Below are 22,861 nucleotides of genomic sequence, written 5' to 3'. Positions count from 1 at the left end.
CTAGAGTCTAGTGTGATAAGAAGGTACCACCTAAAGGTAAATTTTACAAAGCGGTGGTTCGACTGTCCTTGTTGTATGAGGCAGAGTGCTGGTCAATCAAGAAATCTCATGTTCAGAAGATGCATGTTGCAAAAATGAGGATGTTGAGATGGATGTGTGGACATACTAGGAGTGACAAGATTAGGAATAAGGTTATTCAAGAGAAGGTGGGAGTGGCTTCTATGGTGGATAAGATGAGGGAAGCGAGATTAACATGGTTTGGGCATGTGCAGAGGAGGTGTGATAATGCCCCTGTGAAGAGATGCAAGAGGCTGGTTGTATGGGGTACGCGGAGGGGTAGGGGTAGACCAAAAAAGTGTTGGCGAGAGGTGATTAGACAGGACATGGCATAGATTCATATTACCAAGGACATGGCTTTAGACAGAAAGGAGTGCAGGTCGCGTATTAGGGTAGTAGAGGTATAGTAGTGTCTTGCCTTGCGAGGTTTAGTGCCTGGTGTAGGACTAGTCGTTTATTGTATTTCTTGCCATATGTTGTTTATTGAATTTCGATTATCACACTATTTTGTTATAGTTATTATTTCACTCATGTAGACTTTATACTGCTTTTCTTATTAACCATTATGTTTTCTCCACTATTTTTTCTTCTTTTATTTGGAATTGATGCACTTGAGCTGAGGGTCTTTTGAAAACAGTCTCTCTACCTCCACGAGGTAGTTGTAAGGTCTACGTACACTCTACCCTTCTCAAATCCTACTTTGTGGGATTTCACTAGGTATGTTGTTGTTGTTGCTCTTTTCTTTTTCTTTCGGCCTCATAGAGTCATAATTCAAGAAGGAATTTAAAATTTGCATCCCTCCAAATTCTACATTATGATGAAGAAGATGTTACTGTGACAGTCAATCTTCCAACCTTCACCAATTGTCCTCAATTCATTCTTAATTTTTCAGAACCTTCAAGACGAACTCTCAGGTGGTGAGTCATCATCAAGATAACTTTTTTTGAACCAACTGGATACCTCCATGGGGACTAATGCTCCTCCAGCTTCCTCCTGTCTTACTTATACCATGGGTGAAATTTCTAGTGCCAAAGGATGTCTCTAGTCGTAGAATGGGGCTTCGTTAATTGCTAAAGAGGTTACTTGTTTTGTTATTGTTATCTTATCAATGTTGAACACTTTTCAAGTTTTAACAAATTGTGACGTAAAGTTTTTAGGTGATTTTACGATTCCAGATGGACCAAATTGCACAGGTGTCCACGATTCTGTGCACTCTTTTTCTACCTTCAATTGAGCTTCTTACAGTAATAATTACCGATTCCCCCCTATGTGTGCCGCTACTAACAGTGTCATGTGTTCCAGAAAAAGAATGCATAATATTCATACATATCAAAAAGAAAACAAAGATTGCATAACCAATTTATAGCCAGCCAAATATTAGTGAAGCATTGCATCTCTTTCGGTACTAAATAAGTACTCCTTCTGTTTCAATTTGTTTGACCTACTTTCCTTTTTAGTCCGTTTCAAAAAGATGGTCCTTTCCTTTTTTTAGCAACTCTTTAATTTTAACTTTCCATATGGCATATTTAAGACCACAAGATTCAAGTCTTCTTTACTTTCTTAAACTATGTGTCATGTCAAAATAGGCCAGACAAATTGAAAGGAAGGAGTAGATGTTTTGATCAAAGTTTATCGCTTAAAAGAAACAGATTGAAGCGCCTATACATTTTGTGTTTTTATGTAACTAGGAAGAAGTTAAGGGCGTAAGGATGAATTACTGTACTCACTAAAAGTCTAACTCTTTTTATAAGGCCATTATAGCACTGACTTGGTGCACTAATTAAAAAGAAAAAGAAATAGATTGCATGTGTTGGCAATTACCTTAAGGAAGAACATGCAATCAGCCCCTTTACAAAGAGATTTTAAACCCTTCACTGCAGAATTCCACCCTGAGACTACTGACAGAGCAAATTGGTGCGATGTCTCTTCCGATACATGGAAGCATGATACAGGGACTTTATCAATTTTATAACCCATTCTGTACCAGAAAAAAAAGGCACATATCATCACTCCGTAAACTGACTTAATCCCAGCTCCCTGGGTAATCAACTTAAAATACATATGCAATAGACTTCACCTTTATCAACATGTATATATCAGAATTGACCATTAACATAATGCTGAATAATTTCTAAAAGCCAGCAAGAAATCAACTGAACAGATAAACTTTCCTAAATCTAGAACTAAATGATCAATAACTCGCACTGAGAAAATGTATAATTATTAAAAGAATTATGGCTATAGGAAAAAGCCATCAAGTTAACAATCGTCACAGTCAAGAGTAGAGACGGGAAGAGAAAGGGAAAAGAGTTTGGTTTTACCAAGCAAAAGTACAAAAGAATATTTCTCACAAACCTGCAGTCTAAGTTGATAGTCAACACTTCCAGTAGCCATGGTAGTTGTTGGTTTTTTAAAAGATGGTGCAGCAAAAATGGTTTGATGGATGATTAAAAATGTCTCTCAATAATTTCATTGAGCATAGAGGGCTTTATATAGACAACTTGAAAACATAATCAGCAGAAATTATGCACAACAAAAACTCAAGAAAACTAAAATATCTCAATAAACTAAACAAAATATACTAGAAATTTAAAATTCAAAAAAGTAGATTCATCATAAATCTAATCAACTCATATGCTAAAGAATTACTATAGTAACTAAAAAAAAATTCAACACTCCTCCTTTGTTTTAGTTGCTGCTATTTAAAAAATGTTGATTCTCAAATTCTGCTTCTACTGTTTGTGTTTGAGGATTGTTTTGAGCGTCTTTGAACCTACAGACTTTCGTAACATTGCTCTTTCTTCTTCTTTTTTCTTTTTCTTCTTTTGGTTTTGTGCAAAAAAGGGAACCCGCAATAACCTTGTCTTGTTAAAAAGCTCTTTCGAAAGTTCTTTAATTTGGACAATTGTAGGATTTGAAAAAATTTGTTGTAGTTTTCACCAATTTATGGGGCATGCAAAGAGAGACTACTGCTGGACGTGTTTGAAAAATAGGTTAAAAATTGGTATTGGTTAAAAAGGGTTTGAAAAGTTCAAAGGCTTTTTTTATAAAAAAAAAATGGTTCTTTAGATGAAACCAAAAGGCGTTGATACCACTGTTGGTTTGTTAAAAGATGGTGCAGTGAAAATGGTTTAAAGTGTGATTAAAAATGTCTCAATAATTTTATCAAGCATTGAGGGGTTTTAGTAGTTAACTTAAAAACATAATCTGCAGAAATTATGCTCAACAAAAATTCAAAAAAGACTAGAATATCTCAACAAACTACACAAAATCTACTAGAAATTTAAAATTAAAAAAAAAAATAGATTCATCCTACCCTAAGCAACTTATTATGCTAAAAATTTATTGCAGTAACTGAAATAAATTTCAACAATAGTATGATATCAATTAATATTGTGGCCTGCTGCACAGACAAACATAAGGACGCACAGAGAGAGACAGAGAGAGAGTACAGATGAATACATTCTCTGAGGCAGTCTCCCATGGATGAACAAGAAAATCGATGCCACCAACAGAATCGTTGATACAGAGGTTATCATGGTGAAGCCAGAAGCTATGAAATTGAAATAAATTGCAGCTAGAACTAATGCTGCTGTTAGTGTCTGTTTCTTATTCCTCCAAAGAAGTGTGTCAGCAACTGCAAAATACAGTCACACAGGTAGAGTCAGAATCTTTGTTTTTTCTCTTAAAATAGAATACAAGTCTTTGCCATTCACAGTTTATCACATTAAGCACACAAAATCTTCTACAAACATGCAACATAACTAAGAAGTGTCAAAATGTTGAAATTGTGCTCAGTATGCAGATGAATAAGTAAGAGTATTGATCCATGTCTCCCAGATAATACTGGACGAACAGCCTAAACAAGGGGAAAGCCAGTTTGAGATTGCACAGTAAGCCTGCTTTTGGACATGCAATTCCATATCATGATTTGATATGAAACTATGATTTCAAATCTGCATTTGGATATGCGATTTGAAATCATGATTTCATATCCCAAATCCTCCAAAAAGCATGATTTGGGATTCCAAATCACAATTTCAATTTTTTTTAATATGTAAAACTTGACCTATAAGTTTATATTTTGTAAAGCAAACACCATCATTTAAAATTTTGCAACAAAAAAAAAAAGGACTCATGCTCGTGAAGACCGTACCACGCGAAAGGACTATATTAAAGAGTAACTAGTTACTACTATTATTGACTAGTAGATCTTTATAAAATTATGTGTATTTTGAAGTTTCCAATCGCAAACATTTATTTATTAAAGGAACATGAAGATATATGATGTATCAACAGAAAAGGGTAAAATATACCCCTCTACTATTAGAAATAGTTTAAATATACCCTTCGTTATACTTTCGGGCTAAATATACCCCTACTGTTATTCTTTCGGTTCAAATATAGCTCTCTTATTATACTTTGGTACAAATTCGCCCTTAATTTTAACGGAATAACACTTGAAAAGCTCAAAATTAAATAATTCATTCCCAATTTTAAATATCTGATTTTTTTAGGAATAAACAAAAATTTCAAATATTAATTTGAGTTTTTTTTTCTTAGAAATGACAATACAAAATGCATTGCATAATTTTAAGTACTAATACATGAAATTTTTAAATACTAATTTGAGTCTTTTTTTCTTACAAAATGACAAGACAGAAAATGCTGCAAAATTATTTTGCAGCATTTTCTGTCTTGTCATTTTGTAAGAAAAAAAGACTCAAATTAGTACTTAGAATTTCATGTATTAGTATTGTCTTGTCATTTCTAAGAAAAAAAACTCAAATTAGTACTTGAAAATTTTATTTATTCTAAAAAAATCAAATATTTAAAATTGGGAATGAATTATTTAATTTTGAGCTTTTCAAGTGTTATTCCGTTAAATTAAGGGCGAATTTGTACCAAAGTATAATGAGAGAGGTATATTTGAACCGAAAGTATAACAGAAGGGGTATATTTAGCCTGAAAGTATAACGAAGGCTATATTTAAACTATTTCCAATAGTACAGGGGTATATTTGACCCTTTTCCGATTTATCAATGTGGTGCCTTAGGATATTCTGATATCTTGTTTATGGACTATGGTTTGCTCATTCGGTAAGATTGTATAAGAATTAGGAACATATTGATATTTTTCACAACTTATGGGGTTTTCATGTATATGAGAAAAAAATACAACGTAAAAAATCCAAATTGCATGTCCAAACAAAACTTCAATTGCAAATCAATCTGATTTCAAATCATGATTCCATATCACATGTCCATATGGGCCCTAATACTTCCCACATGTTAAGTTTGTGTTTATTCATTGCAGAGAACCGAACAATTGTCTTCAGATGCTTAGTTTGTAAGCCTCCAGTTTCAGATAGATGACTAATTCAAATTCAACTCCCAACTGATCATTCACCACAGAAACAGAAATCAACTTGATGCTGATAGAGGAGAAACAAACTTCATGGGCTTAAAATTTTACAAAATTGTGTGCACTGCTCTGGTCAGCATCAGAGCTGAAAAGCTTTTTCAAAATCATTCCACATGAAGGCAAAAACAGAGAAGGTGATAATACAAACATTTCTCTATTCACCATCCACCAACTACTGGTTCTGGATGTCTTTCTGTTCATTTTTCAAACAAAGTAAATAAGTGTGATAATGTAATAAGGCAAGCGCATATACAAGCATTTGCTCCTCATACATTTAATTTGACATATAACAATGTACAATAAGGGACCAGTTCAAGGTTATATGTTTTCCCTGGCAATTGAATTACTCTGACAATTGTCTGAGTAATGCACAGATTAAATTTCTTGTCGGAGTAAATAGCCAAATGCCCCCTCAACCTACTAGCCAATCCTCAACTACACACCTATAATATACAGGAGGGGTAATGAACTACTTTAATATGGAATAATCACCTCCCTAAAAAGTCATAACCAGTTCTATGTCAAAGTTGTGCAGCACACGCGATGGACAACTTTATATTCATTTTTTTATTCTTGTTTTTTCTTTTAAATTCTAAACCTAACCTAAAATAATAATTAAATATTCCACTATAAAATAACGTAAAGTTCCCATTTTATCAAACCTAAAAATTAAAATTCACAAAAATATTTGTTTTCCCAAGACCCTAATGATTTCTTTAGAGAATAACAAGAGAAAATGAGGAAAAAATCTCTACACCAAATAAAAGAAGAAGAACAACTCCACAGCTATACTACATAAAGCTTCAATTTGTATCAAACCCAGAAACTAAAATCCCACTTGTCACGGGGCTATTTTCAACGCCGCGCGGGACAACCAAAAACTGCTTTGACAAGGCAAGTTAAGGCTAAGTCCTGAAAACAATCTCACAAACTTAAGGCAAGATTGACAATGATCGTCTAACAAAAGTCCACAAACAGTCACAAGTAAAGAGCAAGAGAAAGAGATACGTTTTTGGGAGGCAAATGCCAATTTTCTGGTGTGATATATTTCTGAATGATCTTTACAATGAAGTCCAAGGGACTTATATACTACAAAAGAGGGGTCTGAAGGCCCACAAAAATATACTAAACAAATAGCACTACAAAAAGTATGAATAAACAACAAGGCACTAGGTTGCTGTCCATTATGCCTTGTCTGGTGCAAATCTGCCTGGCAAGCACTGGCCAGTGAGTTGATAGTGTGCTGGCAAAGGGCCTGCTGGCAGTGTAGGGTCACAAGCTGGTCCTGAAGGCCCAGAATGGTGCCAGTCCAACGTAGACACGTGCGGGACGGCACACGCTCCCCCACCTGAGTTGGCGACGACCTTGGCGCCGCATAAGTGCAAGTATTGCTGGATTTTGTGGCGGAATGGCCACAAGTCTTCGTACTTCTCCCATGTTGCCTCTTCAGGTGCAGTCCCTTTCCAGTGTACAAGGAACTGCGAACTTGAATTGTTCCAACCCTTGCTGCGCACCAATTGATGGTCAATGATGGCTTCAACCTGTTTGTCGAGGGTTGGAGGGGCAATGAAAATTTGAGGTCGACTAGATTGCCCCCGATCCTTGTCCTCCTTGTCAGCATGGAATGGTTTCAGTTGGTTGGCATGGAAGACAGGGTGTATCTTCAAGTGATGGGGCATGTCGACCCGATATGAAATCTTGCCTGCTTTGGCAATGATCTCAAATGGCCCTTCATATCGCCGAATAAGGTTTTGAAGGACTTTCCTTAGCGATTTGAACTCATATAGGTATTGAGTTTGATCATGACTCTATCCCCAATACGATAGTTGGTTGGACGCCGCTTACGATCAGCAAACTTCTTCATTTTCTGGGCTGCTTTGTCAAGATATGACCTTGCAAGGTCAATTTGTTCCTCCCAGGCCTTAGCTATTTGAAAAGCACCCGGACTCTTTAGGCCGGCGTCCACTGGCAGAGATTGAGGAGTGTTGGGTTGTTGCCCAGTAGCTAACTCAAATGGGCTTCTCCCCGTAGCTTCACTCCGCTGTAAGTTGTATGAGAATTGGGCGGTGTCCAGCAGTTTTGCCCAATCTCTCTGATTTGCACTAACGTAGTGCCGCAGATAGCATTCCAAGAGCCCATTGATTCTCTCTGTTTGCCCATCCGTTTGTGGATGGAAGCTAGTAGAGAAGTGCAACTCCGATCCAAGCAAGCTGAACAACTCTCTCCAGAATGCTCTAGTGAAACGAGGGTCTCGATCACTGATTATGTGCTTGGGTATACCCCAGTGCTTCACGACGTCCCTTAAGAAGAGACGGGCAGCCTCTTTGGCTTTGCAACTGGCAGTTGTCGTTGTAAAGGTTGCGTATTTTGAGAAGCGATCCACAACAACCATGATTGTGCCAAATCCCTCGGAATTCGGCAAGCAAGTAATGAAATCCATGGTGACGCTGTCCCAATGGTTTCTCCGCAACAGGTAACGGTTCTAGTAAACCGCCGAGCGCCTTGTTTTCTACTTTGTCTTGCTGGCAGACAAGGCAAGTGCGCACATAGACTTCAACATCATCCTGCATGCGTGGCCAGTAGTAAGATGACTCTAACAAGGCCAGAGTCCGTTTCTGCCCAGGGTGGCCCGCCCAGGCAGAGTCATGCCCATCTTTAATTAGTGTACGCCTAAGGTTTGCCCACTTAGGCACGTACAGTCGCCTTCCTGCAGTATACAGTAGGCCATCATCTTCCCAGAATCTCTTCGTCTTGCTGGGCCAGGACAAGAAGTTGTTTAGCAATCGGATCCTGCAACAGGCCCTCTTTGATTGTGTCAACAATGCTGCTCACAGTCGAGCTGATAAGAGAGGCCAGTAACGCCTTCCGACTCAGGGCATCGGCAACCACATTAGCCTTGCCAGGCTTATGTTCAAAGAAGAAGTTGAACTCTGCTAAGAAGTCCTGCCATCGTGCTTGTTTGGCAGTCAACATCTTTTGCGTTTTGAAGTAAGTTGTCGCTATGTTGTCTGTCTTGACAACGAAGTGAGCGCCCAATACATAGTGACGCCAAGTCCTTAGGCAGTGGACTACGGCCGTCATTTCACGTTCATGTGCTGAGTAACGCCTCTCAGCTTCGTTCAGCTTCCGACTTTCGAAGGCAATAGGATGGCCTTCTTGCATTAAGACGCCACCAAGAGCAAAATCTGAGGCATTCGTGTGAATTTCGAATGCCTTGCTGAAATCAGGCAGCGCCAGGACGGGTTCCTTTGAGATTGCTGCCTTCAGCTTCTCAATCGCCTGGTTGCATGTGTCGTCCCATGTCCACTCCCGACCCTTTTTCAGCAAGTCGGTAAGAGGAGCTGCAATGTTTGAATAGGCGAAAATAAACCGCCTATAGTAGTTGGCAAGGCCAAGGAAGGACCGCAGTTCGGGTACCTTCGTTGGGGCCTCCCACTCTTGGATCGCTTTTACTTTGTCACTGTCCATCCGAATTTCTCCATGGCGGATGGTGTGTCCAAGGAACTGAATTGTGGGCTGCGCGAAACTGCATTTTTCCCGCTTCACGCACAGCTCGTTGTCCCTCAGAACTTTGAATACTTTGCATAGGTGCTCAACGTGTTCTTCTATGCTGTTGCTGTAAACCACGATGTCATCCAAGTAGATGACAACAAACTGATCCAAAAAGGGTTGAAACAGTTTGTTCATCAACGTACAAAATGTGGCAGGAGCATTTGTTAATCCAAACGGCATGACAAGCCATTCAAAAGCACCGTAGCGAGTGACACAAGTTGTTTTGGGCTCGTCGCCCTCAGCAATCCGGACTTGGTAGTATCCCTTCCTCAAGTCCATTTTTGAAAACACTTTCGCCTGGCCTAGGCGATCGAACAGGTCGGCAATCAAGGGAATGAGGTACTTGTTCTTAATAGTTACCTCATTCAGGGCGCGGTAGTCAATGCACAACCGCAGCGTACCCTCCTTCTTCTTCTGAAATAAGACAGGGGCACCGAAAGGGGCCTTTGAGGGGCGGATGTGACCGGCATCCAACAGCTCCTTGAGTTGCTTTCTGAGTTCCTCTAGTTCTGGGAGCGCCATGCGATAGGGGGACATGGCAGGCGGCTTGGCCCCAGGAACTAACTCAATCTGGTGGTCAACTTCCCTTCGCGGAGGCAGCCGCTGGGGAAGTTCTTCAGGCATCACGTCCTTGTTATTAGTAAGAACGCGTTCGATGCAGGGAGGCAAAGGTACTGCCTCAAGTGAGTCTTCAGTGACTCCAGTCAAGGTAGCAAGAAAGGTTGGCTCCCTTCTCTTGAAACCTTTAATCAGCTGCATGGCGGACAAATGCATCCCATTTTGTGGTACCCGAATAAGGGGCACCACGCATGATCCTCCGAGGTCTTTGATGTGGAGCTGGTTGAGACGTGGTGAGATGAATGCATTTATCTCATACCAGAAATCCAAGCCCAGTACAATATCGAACATGTCCATGTGCGCCACCGTAAAGTCTGTCAGACCTGTCCATTCCCCTAAAGTGATCTGTACACTTGGGGCAATCCCGTTCACAGCAGTTGGGATAGCATTGACGGTCTTCAGAAGGGTGTCGCTGGGTGTGTATATGAGCCCTAATTCTTTGGCTCGACCCTCGGTGATGAAATTATGCGTCGCGCCAGTGTCCACCATGATGCGGACTTCCTGCCGTTCAGTTGTGCCTCTATGAACAACGATTCACGTGGCTTAATCGTCGGGGGCTGCGCAGCAAGAGCAGCCAAGGTCATATGACCGAACAGGCCAAGAGTTTTGTTCTTTCCTTGCTCCGGCTCGTTAGGGTGTCCTCCATGTTCGCCGGGTTGTCCGTCGGTTTGAGCAGTTGCCTGCTCTTGTTGCATATGGGCGGCGACCATGGCACCTAATTTGTTCAACGTGGGGCAGTCACGGGCAGCATGATTACTCCGTCCGCATAGGTAGCAATTTTCGCGCTGAGGAGCATTTTTCTTGCGATCTTCGTAGTTCTTGCGGAATTGGTTGCGATTATTGCTCCTGTTGTCGTTGCTACGCTGGGGACCGGACTGGCCCTTATTTTTGTTCTGGTCAGCTTTGGGAGGAACAGTTTTGCTCCTGTTGTCCCTCCCTCTCCCTCTGGATGATTCTGCACGGAAGTCGGACAAGGATTCCGCCACGACGATAGCTTCGTCCACGTCACTAACTTGACGTCTTTGAAGTTCCTGTTTGGCCCAGTTTTGAAGGTCATCCAGAAAATAGAACAGCAAGTCTTCGCTGCTCAGGCTGGGAATTTGGAGAGTGAGTTTGGTAAACTCTTTGACATAGTCACGGATTGAGGAAGTTTGTTTCAGTTCCCTCAACCTCCTCCTGGCTTCGTGCACTACGTTCTGGGGGTAGAATTGCCGTTTGAGCTCTTCTTTGAACTGTTTCCAGTTATCGATGGAACAGATCCCCTTCTCCATGTCGGATTTCTTTCTCCGCCACCACAGCATGGCGGTGTCGCCTAAGTACATGGCTGCATTCCTTACTTTGGCAGCCTCGCTTGTGATGTTCACGTGTTCAAAGTACGCATCCATCTGCCACAAGAAATTCTCAACATCCTGGGCGTTCCTATCTCCGCGAAACTCCTTCGGCTTGGGAGCTTCAATTCGCGTCTCACGAACGTTGATAGGAGCAGTGGTGCTTGCAAGTGTGGATTCCTCCACCCGTGCCTTTAGCGCAGTAATCTCTTCATGAAGGGATGCTACTGCTGCAGTGAGCTTGAGTTCAAGGGAAATCAACCCTTCTCTCATCTCGACGCCTTGGTCCGCAAGATCTGCTTTCACGTCCCCAAGTCCCTCAAGAGCAACTGACTCAAGGGTGTCGAGATTATTCTCAACTGTGACGAGACGTTTGTTCAACGCCCCTAGACCGGTCTTAATACCAACAACCCTTTCATCAAGTTGGCTGGAATTTGAGCCGTCCACGTTTTAGACGAAGGAGACGGCTCAAATTCCAGCCAACTTGATGAAAGGGTTGTTGGTATTGAAACCAGTCTAGGGGCGTTGAACAAACGTCTCGTCACAGTTGAGAATAATCTCGACACCCTTGAGTCAGTTACTCTTGAGGGACTTGGGGACGTGAAAGCAGATCTTGCGGACCAAGGCGTCGAGATGAGAGAAGGGTTGATTTCCCTTGAACTCAAGCTCACTGCAGCAGTAGCATCCCTTCATGAAGAGATTACTACGCTAAAGGCACGGGTGGAGGAATCCACACTTGCAAGCACCACTGCTCCTATCAACGTTCGTGAGACGCGAATTGAAGCTCCCAAGCCGAATGAGTTTCGCGGAGATAGGAACACCCAGGATGTTGAGAATTTCCTGTGGCAGATGGACGCGTACTTTGAACACGTGAACATCACAAGCGAGGCTGCCAAAGTAAGGACTGCAGCCATGTACTTAGGCGACACCGCCATGTTGTGGTGGCGGAGAAAGAAATCCGACATGGAGAAGGGGATCTGTTCCATCGATAACTGGAAACAATTCAAAGAAGAGCTCAAACGGCAATTCTACCCCCAGAACGTAATGCACGAAGCCAGGAGGAGGTTGAGGGAACTGAAACAAACTTCCTCAATCCGTGACTATGTCAAAGAGTTTACCAAACTCACTCTCCAAATTCCCAGCCTGAGCAGCGAAGACTTGCTGTTCTATTTTCTGGATGACCTTCAAAACTGGGCCAAACAGGAACTTCAAAGACGTCAAGTTAGTGACGTGGACGAAGCTATCGTCGTGGCGGAATCCTTGTCCGACTTCCGTGCAGAATCATCCAGAGGGAGGAACAACAGGAGCAAAACTGTTCCTCCCAAAGCTGACCAGAACAAAAATAAGGGCCAGTCCGGTCCCCAGCATAGCAACGACAACAGGAGCAATAATCGCAACCAATTCCGCAAGAACTACGAGGATCGCAAGAAAAATGCTCCTCAGCGCGAAAATTGCTACCTATACGGACGGAGTAATCATGCTGCCCGTGACTGCCCCACGTTGAACAAATTAGGTGCCATGGTCGCCGCCCATAGGCAACAAGAGCAGGCAACTGCTCAAACCGACGGACAACCCGGCGAACATGGAGGACACCCTAACGAGCCGGAGCAAGGAAAGAACAAAACTCTTGGCCTGTTCGGTCATATGACCTTGGCTGCTCTTGCTGTGCAGCCCCCGATGATTAAGCCACGTGAATCGTTGTTCATAGAGGCACAACTGAACGGCAGGAAAGTCCGCATCATGGTGGACACTGGCGCGAAGCATAATTTCATCACCGAGGGTCGAGCCAAAGAATTAGGGCTCATATACACACCCAGCGACACCCTTCTGAAGACCGTCAATGCAATCCCAACTGCTGTGAACGGGATTGCCCCAAGTGTACAGATCACTTTAGGGGAATGGACAGGTCTGACAGACTTTACGGTGGCGCACATGGACATGTTCGATATTGTACTGGGCTTGGATTTCTGGTATGAGATAAATGCATTCATCTCACCACGTCTCAACCAGCTCCACATCAAAGACCTCGGAGGATCATGCGTGGTGCCCCTTATTCGGGTACCACAAAATGGGATGTATTTGTCCGCCATGCAGCTGATTAAAGGTTTCAAGAGAAGGGAGCCAACCTTTCTTGCTACCTTGACTGGAGTCACTGAAGACTCACTTGAGGCAGTACCTTTGCCTCCCTGCATCGAACGCGTTCTTACTAATAACAAGGACGTGATGCCTGAAGAACTTCCCCAGCGGCTGCCTCCGCGAAGGGAAGTTGACCACCAGATTGAGTTAGTTCCTGGGGCCAAGCCGCCTGCCATGTCCCCCTATCGCATGGCGCTCCCAGAACTAGAGGAACTCAGAAAGCAACTCAAGGAGCTGTTGGATGCCGGCCACATCCGCCCCTCAAAGGCCCCTTTCGGTGCCCCTGTCTTATTTCAGAAGAAGAAGGAGGGTACGCTGCGGTTGTGCATTGACTACCGCGCCCTGAATGAGGTAACTATTAAGAACAAGTACCTCATTCCCTTGATTGCCGACCTGTTCGATCGCCTAGGCCAGGCGAAAGTGTTTTCAAAAATGGACTTGAGGAAGGGATACTACCAAGTCCGGATTGCTGAGGGCGACGAGCCCAAAACAACTTGTGTCACTCGCTACGGTGCTTTTGAATGGCTTGTCATGCCGTTTGGATTAACAAATGCTCCTGCCACATTTTGTACGTTGATGAACAAACTGTTTCAACCCTTTTTTGGATCAGTTTGTTGTCATCTACTTGGATGACATCGTGGTTTACAGCAACAGCATAGAAGAACACGTTGAGCACCTATGCAAAGTATTCAAAGTTCTGAGGGACAACGAGCTGTGCGTGAAGCGGGAAAAATGCAGTTTCGCGCAGCCCACAATTCAGTTCCTTGGACACACCATCCGCCATGGAGAAATTCGGATGGACAGTGACAAAGTAAAAGCGATCCAAGAGTGGGAGGCCCCAACGAAGGTACCCGAACTGCGGTCCTTCCTTGGCCTTGCCAACTACTATAGGCGGTTTATTTTCGCCTATTCAAACATTGCAGCTCCTCTTACCGACTTGCTGAAAAAGGGTCGGGAGTGGACATGGGACGACACATGCAACCAGGCGATTGAGAAGCTGAAGGCAGCAATCTCAAAGGAACCCGTCCTGGCGCTGCCTGATTTCAGCAAGGCATTCGAAATTCACACGAATGCCTCAGATTTTGCTCTTGGTGGCGTCTTAATGCAAGAAGGCCATCCTATTGCCTTCGAAAGTCGGAAGCTGAACGAAGCTGAGAGGCGTTACTCAGCACATGAACGTGAAATGACGGCCGTAGTCCACTGCCTAAGGACTTGGCGTCACTATGTATTGGGCGCTCACTTCGTTGTCAAGACAGACAACATAGCGACAACTTACTTCAAAACGCAAAAGATGTTGACTGCCAAACAAGCACGATGGCAGGACTTCTTAGCAGAGTTCAACTTCTTCTTTGAACATAAGCCTGGCAAGGCTAATGTGGTTGCCGATGCCCTGAGTCGGAAGGCGTTACTGGCCTCTCTTATCAGCTCGACTGTGAGCAGCATTGTTGACACAATCAAAGAGGGCCTGTTGCAGGATCCGATTGCTAAACAACTTCTTGTCCTGGCCCAGCAAGACGAAGAGATTCTGGGAAGATGATGGCCTACTGTATACTGCAGGAAGGCGACTGTACGTGCCTAAGTGGGCAAACCTTAGGCGTACACTAATTAAAGATGGGCATGACTCTGCCTGGGCGGGCCACCCTGGGCAGAAACGGACTCTGGCCTTGTTAGAGTCATCTTACTACTGGCCACGCATGCAGGATGATGTTGAAGTCTATGTGCGCACTTGCCTTGTCTGCCAGCAAGACAAAGTAGAAAACAAGGCGCTCGGCGGTTTACTAGAACCGTTACCTGTTGCGGAGAAACCATTGGGACAGCGTCACCATGGATTTCATTACTTGCTTGCCGAATTCCGAGGGATTTGGCACAATCATGGTTGTTGTGGATCGCTTCTCAAAATACGCAACCTTTACAACGACAACTGCCAGTTGCAAAGCCAAAGAGGCTGCCCGTCTCTTCTTAAGGGACGTCGTGAAGCACTGGGGTATACCCAAGCACATAATCAGTGATCGAGACCCTCGTTTCACTAGAGCATTCTGGAGAGAGTTGTTCAGCTTGCTTGGATCGGAGTTGCACTTCTCTACTAGCTTCCATCCACAAACGGATGGGCAAACAGAGAGAATCAATGGGCTCTTGGAATGCTATCTGCGGCACTACGTTAGTGCAAATCAGAGAGATTGGGCAAAACTGCTGGACACCGCCCAATTCTCATACAACTTACAGCGGAGTGAAGCTACGGGGAGAAGCCCATTTGAGTTAGCTACTGGGCAACAACCCAACACTCCTCAATCTCTGCCAGTGGACGCCGGCCTAAAGAGTCCGGGTGCTTTTCAAATAGCTAAGGCCTGGGAGGAACAAATTGACCTTGCAAGGTCATATCTTGACAAAGCAGCCCAGAAAATGAAGAAGTTTGCTGATCGTAAGCGGCGTCCAACCAACTATCGTATTGGGGATAGAGTCATGATCAAACTCAATACCTATATGAGTTCAAATCGCTAAGGAAAGTCCTTCAAAACCTTATTCGGCGATATGAAGGGCCATTTGAGATCATTGCCAAAGCAGGCAAGATTTCATATCGGGTCGACATGCCCCATCACTTGAAGATACACCCTGTCTTCCATGCCAACCAACTGAAACCATTCCATGCTGACAAGGAGGACAAGGATCGGGGGCAATCTAGTCGACCTCAAATTTTCATTGCCCCTCCAACCCTCGACAAACAGGTTGAAGCCATCATTGACCATCAATTGGTGCGCAGCAAGGGTTGGAACAATTCAAGTTCGCAGTTCCTTGTACACTGGAAAGGGACTGCACCTGAAGAGGCAACATGGGAGAAGTACGAAGACTTGTGGCCATTCCGCCACAAAATCCAGCAATACTTGCACTTATGCGGCGCCGAGGTCGTCGCCAACTCAGGTGGGGGAGCGTGTGCCGTCCCGCACGTGTCTACGTTGGACTGGCACCATTCTGGGCCTTCAGGACCAGCTTGTGACCCTACACTGCCAGCAGGCCCTTTGCCAGCACACTATCCACTCACTGGCCAGTGCTTGCCAGGCAGATTTGCACCAGACAAGGCATAATGGACAGCAACCTAGTGCCTTGTTGTTTATACATACTTTTTGTAGTGCTATTTGTTTAGTATACTTTTGTGGGCCTTCAGACCCCTCTTTTGTAGTATATAAGTCCCTTGGACTTCATTGTAAAGATCATTCAGAAATATATCACACCAGAAAATTGGCATTTGCCTCCCAAAAACGTATCTCTTTCTCTTGCTCTTTACATGTGACTGTTTGTGGACTTTTGTTAGACGATCATTGTCAATCTTGCCTTAAGTTTGTGAGATTGTTTTCAGGACTTAGCCTTAACTTGCCCTGTCAAAGCAGTTTTTGGTTGTCCCACGCGGCGTTGAAAATAGCCCCGTGACAAGTCACACGCTCCCCCACCTAAGTTGGCGACGACCTCGGCGCCGCATAAGTGCAAGTATTGCTGGATTTTGTGGCGGAATGGCCACAAGTCTTCGTACTTCTCCCATGTTGCCTCTTCAGGTGCAGTCTCTTTCTAGTGTACAAGGAACTGCGAACTTGAATTGTTCCAACCCTTGCCGCGCACCAATTGATGGTCAATGATGGCTTCAACCTGTTTGTCGAGGGTTGGAGGGGCAATGAAAATTTGAGGTCGACTAGATTGCCCCCGATCCATGTCCTCCATGTCAGCATGGAATGGTTTCAGTTGGCTGGCATGGAAGACAGGGTGTATCTTCAAGTGATGGGGCATGTCGACCCGGTATGAAATCTTGCCTGCTTTGGCAATGATCTCAAATGGCCCTTCATATCGCCGAATAAGGTGTTGATGGACTTTCCTTAGCGATTTGAACTCCTATAGGTATCTTTCCCCCTGAAATCACCACAAAGCAAGGATACCCTGCAGTTTTATTCTCTGAAGAGGACTTCATGGTTAACTTAGAAGCTAAGTGTAAATACACCCTTATTGGGAAGTTTACACATACAATGCCAAGGATGGAAGTTATTAGAAAAGAGTTCATCCTACAAACTGAGCTTAAAGGAGGGGTTAAGCTGACTCATTTCAACTCCAGACACATTTACATTGACTTGGACAATGAGTTTGATCACACAACAGTGTGGTCAAAAGGAAAAATGTTTATCCAAGGCCAGCTCATGAGGCTACAACTGTGGACTCCCACATTTAAACCAGAGGAGGAAACTCCCTTGGTACCTATTTGGGCAATCCTACCAGAACTTCCTTGGCATTGTTATAGTATGGAAGTGGTTACACCTCTACTATCTCCAGTTGGGAAAATGTTGTTCCTGGACTTGGCAACATATAAGAAAACTAGAGGTAGTATAGCTAAAGTAAAGGTCCAAGTGGATCTTACCAAACAAAGACCCCAACATGTATGGATGGGCTTTCAAAAAGATGTGAATGGCAAGGGTAGATGGCAACCAATTCAATATGAAGGGGTGCCTGAATATTGCCAACACTGCAATCATCAAGGCCACACTCACACTACCTGTACAGTGAAGAGAAGAGAGGAGGAAAACAGGCAAAAGAAAATTCAAGAAGAAACTGCTGCAGACAAGGACAAAACCAGCACAGGTAAGGCTAATGAACAGCATTTCCAAGAGAAAAACAACAACAAGGAAAAGCAGCTTAATAATACAGATGAAGACCATGAAAATAACCAAGAAAAAGAGGAATGGCAAATTCAAATAAAGAAAACCAAGAAGAATAACCAACCCCACCAACAAGGAACTCTTCATCAAAGTAAACAAAGCAGGATGCACCAAGGAGAAACCTCAAAAATGCCTCAAGCAACAACCAGTGATAATCAGCAACCAAGAAACATGCTGCCATCAGGTACTTTCTTTAATATTAATAATGATAATGTCCAAATATGTAATGTTGATTCTGGAGTCCAGAGTCAACAGCCCCCTCCCCATAGAATATTGGTTCCCAATCCCCACAGGCCCATTCAGCAGGTTTTTAAAAGGAAGGGAACTAGCAAACTTGCAGAAAAGCATACTGATGTGGAGAGCAACAATGCCAAAGGCCCAAGTACTGACTCAGTGCTCCCACACCCCCATGGCTCCCCAATAGCTTTAATGTTTTAAATAATGTTGTTGTTGTGGCTGAAGAAGTTTATGGAGGTGAGGAAGGGGGAGTACAGGAGACACCCACTAATTTGCAGGAAGGGGAAACCAGGGGGAGGGAACATCTATTGGTAGACCATAGGAGAGACTCTACAGCTCCTGCAACCACTTTTTCAGCAGCTATAAGGTCCAACAGGCAGGTTCAACAAGAGGATGTTCAACAGGTTTCTGAGGACATGCTTCAGATTAATGTGACTGATAAGGAAGATGCTAAATCTCCAAAGCGCAGTGAACAAAACCAGGGTGCAGTAGCTCAGCTTCTGAACAATAAAAGTACTCTATCTTTGAGTAAAAAGAAGAGGGATGCTATTAAAAAGAAATTTGTTCAGGACATGAAATCTGGACAACCAAGTGTGAACTATGTTCTTGTGCCAGAACAAGCAGGCATACATGTGACCCCTCTACAAATTCAAGAGACATCTAATGAGAGGTATGCACTTAGAAAAGGAGACATCTCAGAGGATTTGAATGATGAGTATAGGGTCACTCATTCTGAAGATGAGGATGATCCTGACCAAAGGGAGGAAACAAACCAGGAAGATCAAATAAAAGCCTTTAGAACCACTATGGAAGTTTTTTTGCAGAAGGAAATGCAGCAGGTCAATGAGGAAAATGATCCATCTTCAACAAGTAAGCAAACAAAGAAGAAGAATAAGAAAAGTACCATCACCAGTTCTGATAATGTTGCTATCAAAAGCAACATCAACACAAGGTCCAAAACTCAAAAACCCTGATGATTAGTACAATTTGTTGGAATGCAAGGAGTATTGATACTCAGGGGGCCCTTGACAGGTTAAAAAGGTTGAAAGACTTTCATAAGCTGTCTATCATAGCAGTGCTGGAACCATTCTCCAACAAATCTCAAATTCAGTTCCACAGAATTCAGCTAGGTATGGATAATGTTATGTCCAACTCCAATAGTAAAATCTGGTTATTCTGGAACAAAGACATTGTTTGCAACATTATGGACCAGGATGAGCAGCAGATCACTTGTGAGATCACTCATGTGGCCTGTCCTAACAGCTACCTCATTACCTTTGTCTATGCAAAGTGCAAGGATTACATGAGAAGAGACTTATGGAACAAGATGTTGCAGTTCTCCAGTAAGGAGAAGCCTTGGTGCACCATTGGAGATTTCAATGTTATTACAGATGTTGAAGAAAAGATGGGGGGCCAGCCATATAATATGAACAAGAGCCTTGAGTTTATTAGTGTGATAGAAGCATGTGGACTCACTGATCTGGGGTTCTGTGGGCAGAAGTTCACCTGGTGCAACAATAGGGACAAAGATGCTAGAATTTGGAAAAGACTTGACAGGGCCATGGTTAATGACTCTTGGTTAGAAGTCATGCCTGTAACAACTGTCAATCACTTGGCCTCCACAGGATCTGACCACTGTCCTCTACTGCTAGAAAGCATGGCAAAACAAGGTAATGTTATCAAGTATTTCAAATTTCTAAACTGCTGGACAGACAATGTTAATTTCATTAGCACTGTAAAAGCATGTTGGGATAATCCTGTGGAAGGAAATCCAATGAGAATCTTCCAACAAAAGCTGAAAAGAGTTTCTAATACTCTTAGTAAGTGGTCAAGAAATGAGTTTGGGGACATCTTTGCTTCAGTAAAAGAATATGAAGAGCAGGTGAGACAAGCTAAAGAGAAAATAATCAGTGACAATACTGAAGAGAACAGGTCCAAGCTACATCAGATCAATGCTCAGTACATCAGATATCTGAAGATGGAGAAGGCTATCTTAAAGCAGAAAACTCAACTTCATTGGTTCAAAGATGGAGATGCCAATACCAGCTATTTTCATGCTATTATCAGAGGAAGAAGAAGAAAGTTATTCATCCATCAGATTAGTGATGAACAAGGCAATACTATTCAAGGTGAAGACAATATTGCAAGAGCAGCCACAGCACACTTTGAAAAAATATTCACTGGAGAAGAGAGACTGATCAGGGAAGATGTTCTTAAATGCATTCCAAAGATGGTTACAGAGGAGCAGAATGAGAGCCTGCAATCCTTACCTACTATGGATGAGCTGAAGAAAGTAGTTTTTTCTATGAGCCCTACATCAGCTGCTGGACCAGATGGAATGAATGGGAAATTCTTTCATTCATGTTGGGATATCATCTGTGAAGACTTACTGAGATTAGTCCAGTATTTCTTCAATGGACATGGTATTCCCAAGTTTATTTCTCATGCATGCTTGGCTCTACTTCCTAAGAATGAGCATCCTAACAGCCTCTCAGAATACAGGCCTATTTCTCTCAGCAACTTCACTAACAAGATCATTTCTAAGCTGATAAGCCTCAGAATTGCTCCAATACTGCCTCAGCTAATCTCAGATAATCAATCTGGATTTGTTAAAGGTAGGAGTATTTCTGAGAACATAATGTTAGCTCAAGAAACCATCCACAATATTAAGAGACCAAAGGCTGGGGATAATGTGGTGATAAAGCTGGATATGGCCAAGGCCTATGATAGGGTCTCTTGGTCATTCATTTGTATGGTCATGAGGAAAATGGGGTTTGGAGAAGTGTTGATTGATATGGTTTGGAGGATTATGTCAAACAATTGGTACTCAGTCATCATTAATGGTGCAAGGCATGGCTTCTTCCACTCTACAAGAGAACTCAAGCAAGGAGACCCTCTATCCCCTACTTTATTCATCATTGGAGCTGAAGTTCTGTCTAGACTTCTCAACAATCTTCATCACCATTATTTATATACAGGTTTCCAGATGGAAAGAAGAGGTCCTCAAGTAAATCACTTGAGCTTTGCAGATGATGTGATCATTTTCACATCTACCAGCAACTTCTCACTTACACTGATTACCAAAACTCTTAAACTGTATGAAGCTATTTCAGGACAACTTATCAATAAAGATAAGAGTCAAACCATGATGCCACTGAATACTCCCTTTGGTGTGGTGGAAAGGGTTAGCATGATCACAGGATACAAATGCACTCATGGCCCAATCACTTACCTAGGTTGTCCCCTATATATAGGAGGACAAAGGATCATATATTTCTCTAGTATGGTTTCTAAGGTTCTAAGCAGGATCAGGGGATGGTAGACTAAAATGTTAAGCTATGGAGGTAGAGTCACCTTGGTGAAATCAGTGCTGCAATCCATTCCTATAAACCTGCTGTCAGTTATCAGTCCTACCAAGACCACCATGAATCAGATCAAAAGACTAATTGTTGACTTCTTTTGGGGATGGGATACTGAAAGAAGAAAATATCACTGGGCCTCTTGGGATACTCTCAGTTATCCTTATGAGGAGGGTGGTATAGGTGTTAAAAAATTAGAGGATGTGTGCTTATCCTTCCAATATAAACAGTGGTGGACTTTCAGATCAAAGAAGACACTATGGGGGGAATTCCTTAAAGCTAAATATTGCCAAAGGGCTCATCCAGTCATAAAAAAGTGGGACACAGGACAGTCCCTCATGTGGAAGCACATGACGATCAATAAAAAAGATATTGAGCCTCATATACAATGGAGAATCAAGTCTGGAACAAGCAGCTTGTGGTGGGATGATTGGTTAGGGGTAGGTCCATTAGCTTACCACAATGAAAGTCTCCCTAGATTGAATAACACTACTGTCTCTGAACTAATGGAGAATGGAGGATGGAAGGCAGAGGAAGTAAGGAAACATGCACCCCCTCAGCTGGTGTGCAAAATTCTCAGCACTCCCATTAGCTATATTCCAAATAGGCAGGATCAAGCCATCTGAAAGCTTAACTCTCATGGCAACTTCACTTGTGCATCAGCTTGGGAGTTAGTAAGAAAGAAAAAGACAAGATCTCTCACTAACAGCAACATATGGCACAATAGCATTCCTTTCAAGGTCTCTTTTCTTTTGTGGAGAGCGTTCAGACTTAAGCTACCCACAAATGACAGAATTGTGGCCTTTGGACAGGAGCCTGCTGTATGCTCTTGCTGCTATAGAGCAGGTCTTGATGATGTAGACCATATCCTTGTTTCAGGCTACTTTGCACAACATATTTGGAAGCACTTCTCAGGGTACTGGGGTCTACAACACAGCAACACTCCTCTAAAAAACCTATTGATGAGGTGGTGGCTAATCAAAACTAACAATGAGCTACATAAGTTAGTAATGCAAGCCACCCCCATTTTTGTGTGTTGGAATCTATGGAAGAATAGATGTGCATGCAAGTATGGAGGCAAGAAGTCCAATGCTACTAGAGTAATATTTTCAATATCCAAAGATCTATATATGCTTATCTCTACTGTGTATCCATATATTGATTTGCCAAGTAAGTGGGCAGATTTGGTTACCATGGTTGAAAAAAGCCAACATGAGTTGAGAATAACCAAAGTATGCTGGACTAAACCACAGCCTACAATGATCAAGCTCAACACAGATGGGAGTGCCCTTAACAATCCAGGGAAGATAGGGGCAGGGGGCATTCTTAGGGACCATAATGGGGTGTTAATATATGCTTTTGCATCTCCACTAGGTTGTGGTTCTAATAACCAAGCTGAAGTGCAGGCAGCACTTATTGGTATTCTGTGGTGCCTACAACATGGATACAGCAGGGTAGC

At 42.9% G+C, this 22,861-nt stretch overlaps 1 protein-coding gene across 3 annotated transcripts in view; it reads right to left on the bottom strand.

The window, feature by feature from the left end:
- The window catches only part of LOC129872276 (3beta-hydroxysteroid-dehydrogenase/decarboxylase-like), a 44,663-nt gene that overhangs the window by 2,794 nt on the left and 19,008 nt on the right, over positions 1-22,861 (bottom strand). For 2 of the 3 annotated variants that reach the window (XM_055947198.1, XM_055947199.1), the window contains exons 10-12: positions 17,509-17,643; positions 3,520-3,694; positions 1,879-2,035 (exon numbers count right to left, since the gene is read on the bottom strand). In XM_055947198.1, the coding sequence (XP_055803173.1) occupies positions 1,879-2,035; positions 3,520-3,694; positions 17,509-17,643 (467 nt within the window). The remainder of the gene's footprint in view (positions 1-1,878; positions 2,036-3,519; positions 3,695-17,508; positions 17,644-22,861) is intronic. The other variant, XM_055947200.1, reaches the window with a different exon arrangement.

This window comes from Solanum dulcamara, chromosome 11 (assembly GCF_947179165.1).
Source record: "Solanum dulcamara chromosome 11, daSolDulc1.2, whole genome shotgun sequence".
In the NCBI taxonomy this organism is placed as follows: Eukaryota; Viridiplantae; Streptophyta; class Magnoliopsida; order Solanales; family Solanaceae; genus Solanum; species Solanum dulcamara.
Note: the sequence above shows the minus strand (reverse complement) of the source record. Positions and strands in the feature narration are given on the sequence as shown.